The 10,387-nt window shown below is 41.0% G+C and overlaps 1 protein-coding gene across 1 annotated transcript in view; it reads right to left on the bottom strand.

The window, feature by feature from the left end:
* Positions 1-386: 386 nt before the first annotated feature.
* The window catches only part of osbpl10 (oxysterol binding protein like 10), a 220,943-nt gene continuing 210,942 nt past the window's right edge, over positions 387-10,387 (bottom strand). Inside the window, exons 11-12 of the mRNA XM_033013285.1 lie at positions 6,813-6,966; positions 387-5,110 (exon numbers count right to left, since the gene is read on the bottom strand). Coding sequence (XP_032869176.1) covers positions 5,063-5,110; positions 6,813-6,966 — 202 coding nt within the window. The 3' untranslated portion in view covers positions 387-5,062. The remainder of the gene's footprint in view (positions 5,111-6,812; positions 6,967-10,387) is intronic.

The raw sequence follows: 10,387 nt of genomic DNA, 5'->3' as shown, positions 1-10,387 counted from the left end.
GTTTAAAGATACAGCGCGGAAACAGGCCCTTCATCCCACCAAGTCCGTGCCAACCAGCGATCCCCGCACAATAACACCATCCTACACATACTCGGGACAATTTACAATTATACCAAGCCAATTAACCTACAAACCTGTACGTTTTTGAAGTGTGGGAGGAAACCAGAGCTCCTGATGAAAACCCAGGCAGGTCACGGGGAAAACGTGCAAACTCCATACAGACAGGTGCCATAGTTAAGATTGAACCTGGGTCACTGGCGCTGTAAGGCAGCAACTCTACTGCTGCGCCATTGCCACCCTTATGGAAGGTAAGACTGAATATTGCAAGTGAAAGTTTGCATCACAAATTTCACTCCAGTTCAAACAGGTAACGTTAAAGGCAAGAGTTACACTGATCTATTGTTTCATTATTCCACTTTTTTTTAAGCCATAGCTTCGCTCCTTTGCATAACTTAACCAAATAATTGAGTTTACAAACATCTGAAAAGATATAAAGTGTTATTACATTTCTATCAATAACATACATATTATTATAAATTGGCATAGTTTAACATATACCCTGCTCTCACTTACTACAAAACTATTCATCACAGTTTCATTTATTTTTCTGGAAGACACCAGATGACTTTACTATAGCTGCATATAGTGTTTATAGGACAATGCATCATCATTGGAAGTTGAAAGGTTTTCAAGTATATAAATATTTATCTTGCATAACTCAATCTGGACCAAAGGAATAGAGAAGGCAGGGTCCACTGCCACTCTAAAAATTGTATAGAGGAGCAACCTCTCTGAAAGAGACATAAAGACTTGCTCTAGCAGTGTGCATATTTTACCAGTTTGCTTATGAACAAGTTTTGAATAATTTTGAATGCTGCATTTTCATCCAATGCAGATCAGACATCAGTTCGTTAGTGTGGATTGTGAATATTAAGAAGAGAACAGGGAGATTAATTCTCTCATTTAAATACCTTAATTTATTTCCTGCTTCAAATCTAAAGAAACAGTGTACAAAAATAATCTAAGCAATGAAAACCAGTTTATGTGTTTCTCTTAATAGCCACCCCTCCACTGAACCTTTCACAAACATTTAGTGGCTCCAAGAAAAAATGCCTCACTCCAAACATGGGCAAATCTCAGTAAATCTGCAGCCATTTCTCCCAGCGTCAAAATCATTGCTGCAATATATCAGCAGTGGTGACAGATTCTACAAGGGCAAGTGGAATTATCAATGAGGAACAGAAAAAATTCAGTAAGTTGTTACATTCATTTAAGTAATAAACTTTTAGGTAAGATAAACTCCTAGTGTCAATTAATGGAACATGGATGAGGCAAATCACATACTGCCTGAACATGGGGATCTTTACTGGATTATTTGAACCAGCAAAGGATTTTAACAACACTGAATTTAGCACGGGTCTCAGAGGTCATGGGGAGAAGGCAGGAGAATGGGGTTAGGAGGGAGAGATAGGTTAGCCATTGTTGAATGGCGGAGGAGACTTGATGGGCTGAATAGCCTAATTCTGCTCCTATCACTTATGATCTTATGAACTAATGGAGTTTTGGTGTTCTCATAATCTCAATTACTATTATTAATAACATTACTGTTAGTTTACTTTTAAAAAGGACAACTAAACCTGCTGAAATAATTTAAAGTGCCCTGGTCAGATGATTGTCAACACTGCTACTATTGGTTTCTGGTAAATAGTTTCATTTTGCATGACTTTCAACCTTTCAATGTACAGATGACTTGAGTGAGAAAGAATGTTGATGTCTGTCATATTATGGGAAAGTAATAACAAAATCTGTAGAAATTAACACTGGAATTCTGATTTGTCTATTAACGGGATTTCTTATCCTCAATTTCTCAAGGTAACTTCTAATACTGAAAGCAAAAGGCATAACTCTTAATTGTCGACTTTATATATATCAAATATTTTAGATCTTTAAAATTGCAAGTCAATAGATGAGAATTAAAATGGTTTGCAAAATGACAGCGAGTCGTCTACAGTTGAGAATCATTTAGCCTAGACATTTACTTTTGGGAATGGTCATTCATTTCAAAGACGCCTGGACTCGAGGGCCTGACCCATAGGGAGAGGCTGCACAGGCTAGGACATTATTCCTTGGAGTGCATAATTAATGAGTGATCTTATAGAGGTTTAAGGTGAGAGGCTAAAGATTTGATAGAATCCCGAGAGACAACCTTTTTTTTAACACAAAGGGTGGTGAGTATATGGAACGAGCAGCCAGAGGAGGTAGTTGAGGCAAATACTATCATAACATTTAAAAGACGTTTGGACAGGTACGTAGATAGGATAGGTTTAGAAGGATATGGGCCAAAGGCAGGCAGGTGGGACTAGTGTAGATGGGGCATGTTGGTCAGCAGGTTGGGCCGAAGGGCCTGTTTCTATGGTGTATGACGACGACTCTATGTGCAACTCTTTTCTGATGTGGAAATTCTTCTTGCCTCATTCTGAAATGGCCAGCCATTTGCCATGAGACTATGCCTATTTTTCTAGACTAGCTAGCCTTGACCTTATGTAATTCCATCTATTTCTAAAGACTTCTCTCCTGAAAGAGCTATTTCTACTGTGAGAGTATTAGGACTGCCCTGCCCCTCTAGTTATGTATATCTGCCTTCTACCAAATTTCAGAAGAGTACATGGCAAGACCATCCAACCACTTCCCCCAGTCATTCTTGAAATAAATTCAGTGACTCTCAGCTGCACTGCGCCAGGGACAAATATATTCTTTCTTATGCTTGGATACTGGATCTGAACAAAATGCTTCAAAGAGGTGTCATCCAAGAGCTTTACAATTGCGGCATGACCTCCTTACTTTCACAGTTCACGCCCATTGTAGTAATGATCAACACACCACTCTCCGCCTTTGTACCTGCTTTGTATGAACCAGCACCATGCGATCCCACTGTATATCAACAATCACTAGTTTCTGAACAGTAAAAAAATTCTTACCACTGAAGTAAACATCAGCACAACTTAAATATCATATTGTATTACAACCTGATCAGAATACACAAAGGCACTGCTGACATTTTACTGGAATCCACAAACAAATCCAAAAATTAATCAGTTTGGAAAATAATTTTACTATGAAATTCAGTGACAAACCTGCCTAAATACTTGCTGTGAATCTAAATGTTCACTCTGCGCGATCAGTTGGTTTTCTCAAGGAAATTATTTCCCCTAAAGTAGAAAGCATTTTATCTAACATGGTGAAGAATTGCAGAGCTCTGAAAAGGAGGGTTCTTGAGCATAGTTTGGAAAAGGCTAGTAGGTTTGTACTGTAAATTATTAGGGAAACTAATCAGATGTTATTTATTAAGGGGATTTCAATATAAAGGTTGGGAGATGTGCTTACCGAGATAAGATGTTGGTGAGATCACATCTAGAGTGCTGCGTACAGTATAGATCCCCATAAATTATTAAGACTGTTGATGTGCTGCAAGTAGCTCAGAGAACCTTTACTTGGCTGACATGTGAAATGGGCAGGTTGTCCTATGAAGAGCGATTGAACAGGCTAGGCCTGTTTCCGCTGAAATTCAGGCAAGTGAAAGGTGACTTGAAGCATAAGATCCTGAGGAGTCTTGGCAGGGTTTTGTGGAAAGCATGTTTTCATTATGGTGGGAGAATCTTGAACCAGAGGGTCACTGGTTAAAACAAAAGGGAATGCTTGTTTAAGACAAAGGCTTTTCTCTCAGAGGAACGCGTGTTTTCAGAACTCTCACTCACAGATCAAAGGAAGCAAAGTCTTTGAAGGTGTTTAAGGCGGAGATCGATAGATTCTTGATAACCTTTCACTCTCTTGATTACCGGGGAGAGGCAGGAATGCAGAGTTGTGGTTACAGTGAGGCGTAGGCTGAGTAGCCTACTAAATTATGTTTATATGAAATCAGGTGCTCTGGAACAAAGTGCATAAGTTTGTTAACTACTGGAATATATATCCACTGTGTGTGGGTGCTGCATTGCGGAAGCCAAAGAGGTGATAGTGCTATCAAGACGAGTTGGTGATTTGCTGGTGTTTAGATAACAGAATTGGTAAAGTGTCTAATGGATGCAAAAGCCATAGGAGGTCTACAGGTGGAATAATTTTGTGACTAGCTACAAATTGGAATAATTTTGTGACTAGCTACAAATTGGAATAATTTTGTGACTAGCTACAAATTGCATATCAAGTAAAGTATGTAGAAGAGATGCAAAATAAATGTATCATCGTTTTGCTTTTACAAAAAGGACAAAAGATCAATCATATTTCACCTCATTGTATCTCTAAAATTCTGAATGTGGGATGAGACAATATTGGGTTTATTACAATATCATTCTTTTCAAATAATTCTAATTTTGTAATTGATTACATGTAGAAACCAAAAGGCCTTTCTGATTAGCCTATAGGAACTATAAAGTTGAGTCTCATTATCCAAACTACAAGGTACAAATAAGGTACAATAAGGTACAAATAGTTGTGTTTCTCAGCACTAATCTCGGATTTTCTTTACAAAACGCCATTCATTCTGACTAGTTTTAGAAACTGACTAGGTGTAATAATTAAACTTTTGCAAGCGATGGAAATCACTGCAGTAAAAAGTGTTCTATGTGCACTGTGGTACTGAATACTATAGGGTTTATGGAATGGCATGCCCATTAACCAAATCAAAACAGTCCTACATCATTTAGTTCACAAAGATATCTTAAAGTGACTACACCAATGGCACATTTATTTGTTTAAGTGCAAAAAACCCTTTGCAAGTGAAAAATATAAAATCTTAAAACATTAAAATAAAATTTCTCCATTATTAACTTTTCAATCTCCTGTATGCAGATCTCATTGAATACAGGACAACACCTGAATACATTTATTTTCATGAACCTGCAAGTATTTTTAATTTGGTACTCAATATTGTTTCTATTTTTTATACATAACATTGTCACGCATTTGCCTTTTTAATTTTCTTTTCAACATCACCTCAGAGTTATTTGCAGATGGCAAATCGCTAATTGGAGGATACCCGAGGTAGCTGGTGGAGGTCAATTTGAGTCTGTCAGTAGTGTGCCTTCCAGATGGGATGATAGTACACCCAACCATCTCCCTGTTATGGAATAGGAAAAAGTGGTTAATTCATTACCACAACCAGTTTGAAAGGACACAATATACCTTGTTCTTAAAGCGCAATAACAGACAAAATTGAAAGACATTTCTTGATGGATAGAAGGACAGATCATCCATGTGCAACAAGGCTACAAATTGTGTGGGAAGGATAGACGCAAAAGAGTCTGAAGAAGGGCCTCGACCCGAAACGTCGCCCATTCCTTCTCTCCAGAGACGCTGTCTGTCCCGCTGAGTTACTACACCATTTTGTGCCTATCTTCGAGGCTGCAAATTCGAGGTCGAGATCGAGGATGATCATCAGTGGAAACTCGGGTAGTGTTTTGCTGTTGGCTACACGTTCTGTTAAATTACAATAAAGGGGCAAACGGAATTCTTACTTCAAGAGTTCCCGGAAAGGAAATGTAGCATTTCCAATGATAAGTAATAATGAGAAGGTCTCTGCCTGTGCCATCAAAATTAATGTTATGGTATCTTACGCCATGTTATATACACCCTGGGGTAGGGGAGCACAAAGATTGATATTAATCAATCTGAAGTGCCGTGTGAATGAGAATTGCAGCACCGAGGGACAAGCCAGAATGAAGAGGTCAGTAACTTTGCAGACAGACATTTTAAAATAATGCCACGTGTTTTAGCTAAATATGTTGAGATCTGTTTAGCAAAGAGAAAGTTGATCAAGTGCCAGATACAAAGAATATCATACATATATTCGTGGAAGTGGCCTAATCGCATTGAGCGAAGAGGGGCTCAGGTTTACATGAGCAGTTAATCAAGTGCACCTCAACATCAGTTCTGGTGGCCTTTAAGATTTTACTGAAGTCGTTCACTCCATCCCAGCAGGCAACAATGTTGTGGAATTAGCCTTAAAGGTTTGATTAATCTTCTGCAATGATCTTGATTAATATGAACACAACGAAGCTGAATTACTTTATTCCAATTTTTATTGTGTTACGAAATGTGACTGTGGTCCTTTTAAAGTTTGTTAACATATGTCAAAATGGCTTCTGAAAGAAAGTATAATCACATAGAAATATTAAAATCTCTTGTGTTTAAGAAGGAACTGCAGATGCTGGAAAATCGAAGGTACACAAAAATGCTGGAGAAATTCAGCGGGTGCAGCAGCATCTATGGAGCGAAGGAAATAGGCAACGTTTTGTGCCGAAACCCTTCTTCAGACGCTCAATGCGATTAAGCCACATTAAAATCTCTTGGGTACACAAAAATACTGGAGAAACTCAGCGGGTGCCCTCTTGATGGCTTCATTCTTCCAAGCTCAAAAATAAAGACTACACTGGTTCATTCTTTCCCGAGTAAAATTCTGACTTAAAGGCAAGGGCGCTAATTTGACACTTTCATCCATTGCTTCCGTACATTGCATCTTGTGTATTCGCTCCTGTACTTGCTTCTTTAATAGGGGTTGTGCTTTGAATAATCTAGGCATTAAACTCGAAAGATTATTATTCCCTAAACGTCTCAACCGTTTCTTTTAACAACCTTCACGTCGTGCTTTAAAGAACCTGGCAAAATGCAGCAACAAACAAGAAATACCAAGTTCTAATATATATTTCTGGAAGCAAATTTGTAATGGGATTGAATACTGGAATTTATATACAGTTGTGGAATATGATTATATTGATGTTTATTCCCATGGTTGGCTGTCAAACTGCAAGGATTTTAATTACCTCTTTTTGAAAATACTTTGGTTTCCAAAGCATGTTTGTCGATGCTCTTTGCCGCTCCTCAACTCTCTGTCGCTCCTCCAGAAGGTGCTTGTTCTCTGTTGCTGCATCAATATTACCCACTTTTAGTGCATTGGTCACTAGCTCCCAGAGACGCCTAAAAGGTCAGGAAAATCCCAAATCTTATTACCACAGATATTGCCAATAGAAACATTATGTTTTTAATATAATATTTGCTATTATAATGGAAAGACACTCTCATTAATCACAATCTCAATTATGTTGATGTGTGGTGGGTGGCGCGACTCACGTCGCAGCGGCCTCTGCAGTCCGTTTGTCTTTTTTTTTTTTTTGTCTCGTTTAAATGTAGTTATAGTGGGGTTTTTTTTAAATGAGTATGTGTGTGGGGGGCGGGGGGGGAAACTTTTAAATCTTTTCCCTGTACGGAGAACCCAACCTTTTCTTTGTCGGGTCTCCGTTGTCGTTGGGGCCTAGCATCGTGGAGCGGCGTCCAACTGGAACGACCTGGGGCTCCAGTCGCGGAGCTGCGGACTTACCCACCATCGCGGAGCTGGCCGAGTTCAGAGCGGGAGCTGTGGTGGCGAGCTGCTGCGGCTCGACCCCGGAGATTCGGAGGCTCCAACTGCAGGTCTGGTGGACAGTAACTCCGGGAGCCCGCGGGTCCCTGGTGGGAGACCGCATTTCGGGGCTTCTGCAACGGCGACTTTTCCCGCCCGAGTTGCGGGGTTGAGAAGTACCTGGAGCGGGACCTTACATCGCCCGGCGCGGCTTTAACAGCCATGGGACTTGCTAGCGCCCGCCAGGGGCTCCAACACTAAGACCCGGAGCGTGGCCTTGCACCGCCCGTTGTGGCTTTAATGGCCGCGGGACACTTACCATCGCCCGCCGGGGACTTTGACTCTGACATCGGGAGGAGTGCAGGGGAGAGATAAGACTTTGCCTTCCATCACTGAGGAGGAGATTCACTGTGATGGATGTTTGTGTAAATTGTGTTGTGTCTTGGTTCTTCTTCTTGTGTGTATGACTGCAGAAACCAAATTTCGTTTGAACCTCAAGAGGTTCAAATGATAACAAATAAATTGTATTGTAAAATGGAGGAACAACACCCCAGATTCTAATGGTATGAACACTGAATTCTCCAACGCTAGGTAAACAATTCCCTCCCCTTTTCCACCCCTCTCCCCTGTGCCCCAGCTGGACGTGCACCCAGTTCTCCCTTCTCCCACACCTTCCCCTTCTACCCATATTCCTTTCTCTGGCTACACATTTCACATCCCTTTTATCCTTATCTCCCCATCTCACACTCTGTCTTTTCATCTCTAGCCTGTGTCCATCCATCTGCCTACCAAAGCCTCCCTTCACATATCACTTGCCTGGTCCCCCGGTTCCTCCACACCATCTCTCTACCAGCTTTCTCCCAATCTGAAGAAGCGTTCTGGTCTAGAAGTTGTGAACTATTATGTTTCAACAGTCCTCTAGCTGGAGAATTCGTTGTGGCAAACACAAAGCATTGGACTGTAGCTGCAAAGATGACATCTACTCCATCAAAACACTGACAGCTGCAAGAACGTGCAACATGACTGCTCAACACAGTATTACACAGGGAATCCTGACAATGTCAATTGAATTAAAGTTCCTTCTTTGCTACTTGCTTCCCGAATTCGGATTAATCACTAGTTGCAATCAGCTGAAATCAATTCATTTTTTTCAGACCAAAATCGAAAGTTAAAATGCAGAAAGTTAAATCAAGAATTTTGTGCAGAGATAGTTAATTAATTTATATCAAAATACTTTGACCGCCATTTGAAAGGAAGCATTCATGTCTCCCTTAAAATGGTGGACTGAGAGCTTAATGTAAACCACGTGACAATTTGTGGCACAATGTTGTACTGAATAACCCTTAGGCTAATGCTTCAGCAATCGGTAGAATTGAACTGGCAACTTTGAAATAAATTTTATCTATTTTCATTAGATCAATGCTTTTCCAAGTAACAAAGTGGATTTCCAAGTGGATTTTCAGTGGATCAGTTCCTGTGGACTGGAGGGTAGCCAATGTAACTCCACTTTTTAAGAAAGGAATGAGAGAGAAATCAGGGAATTATAGACCAGTTAGCCTTACATCGGTAGTGGGGAAGATGCTGGAGTCGATTATTAAAGATGTTGTAGCAGCGCATTTGGAAAGCAGTGACGGGATCGGTTAAGGTCAGCAAGGATTTATGAAGGGGAAATCATGCTTGACTAATCCTTTGGCATTTTTTGAGGATGGAACAAGTAGAATGGATAAGGGAGAGCCAGTGGATGTGGTGTATCTGGACTTTCAAAAAGCCTTTGACAAGGTCCCACACAAGAGATTAGTGTGCAAAATTAGAGCACATGGTATTGGGGGTAGGGTCTTAGTTCATTAGTTCAAGCAGGTACAGCAGGCAGTGAAGAAAGCTAATGGCATGTTGGCCTTTATAACAAGAGGAGTCGAGTATACGAGCAAAGAGGTCCTTCTGCAGTTGTACCGGGCCCTAGTGAGACCACACCTGGAGTATTGTGTGCAGTTTTGGTCCCCTAATTTGAGGAAGGACATTCTTGCTATTGTGGGAGTGCAGCATAGGTTTACAAGGTTAATTCCCGGGATGGCGGGACTGTCATATGCTGAGAGAATGGAGCGGCTGGGCTTGTACACTCTGGAGTTTAGAAGGATGAGAGGGTATCTTATTGAAACATATAAGATTGTTAAGGGTTTGGACAAGCTAGAGGCAGGAAACATCTTCCCGATGTTGGGGGAGTCCAGAACCAGAGGCCACTGTTTAAGAATAAGGGGTAAGCCATTTAGAACGGAGACGAGGAAACACTTTTTCTCACAGAGAGTTGTGAGTCTGTGGAATTCTCTGCCTCAGAGGGCGGTGGTGGCCGGTTCTCTGGATACTTTCAAGAGAGAGCTAGATAGGCCTCTTAAAGATAGCGGAGTCAGGCAGGAATTTGGGGATGATCAGCCATGATCACATTGAATGGCGGTGCTGTCTCGAAGGGCCGAATGGCCTAATCCTGCACCTATTGTCTATTGGTATTGGCATGGATAGAGAACTGGTTGGCAGACAGGAAGCAAAGAGTAGGAATTAACAGGTCCTTTTCAGAATGGCAGGCAGTGACTAGTGGGGTGCCGCAAGGCTCGGTGCTGGGACCCCAGTTATTTACAATATATGTAAACGATGTAGACAAAGGAATTAAATGTAACAACTCTAAATTTGCGGATGACACAAAGCTGGGTGGCAGTGTGAGCTGCGAGGAGGATGCTATGAGGCTGCTGAGTGACTTGGACAGGTTGGGTGAGTGGGCAGAACGATGGCAGATGCAGTATAATGTGGATAAATGTGAGGTTATCCACTTTGGTGGTAAGAACAGGAAGGCAGATTATTATCTGAATGGTGTTAGATTAGGAGAAGGGGAGGTGCAACGAGACCTGGGTGTGCTTGTACATCAGTCACTGAAAGTAAGCATGCAGGTACAGCAGACAGTGAAGAAAGCTAATGGCATTTTGGCCATTGTGAGAAGAGTTGAGTTTAGGA

Source organism: Amblyraja radiata, chromosome 2, assembly GCF_010909765.2.
Source record: "Amblyraja radiata isolate CabotCenter1 chromosome 2, sAmbRad1.1.pri, whole genome shotgun sequence".
In the NCBI taxonomy this organism is placed as follows: domain Eukaryota; kingdom Metazoa; phylum Chordata; class Chondrichthyes; order Rajiformes; family Rajidae; genus Amblyraja; species Amblyraja radiata.
Note: the sequence above shows the minus strand (reverse complement) of the source record. Positions and strands in the feature narration are given on the sequence as shown.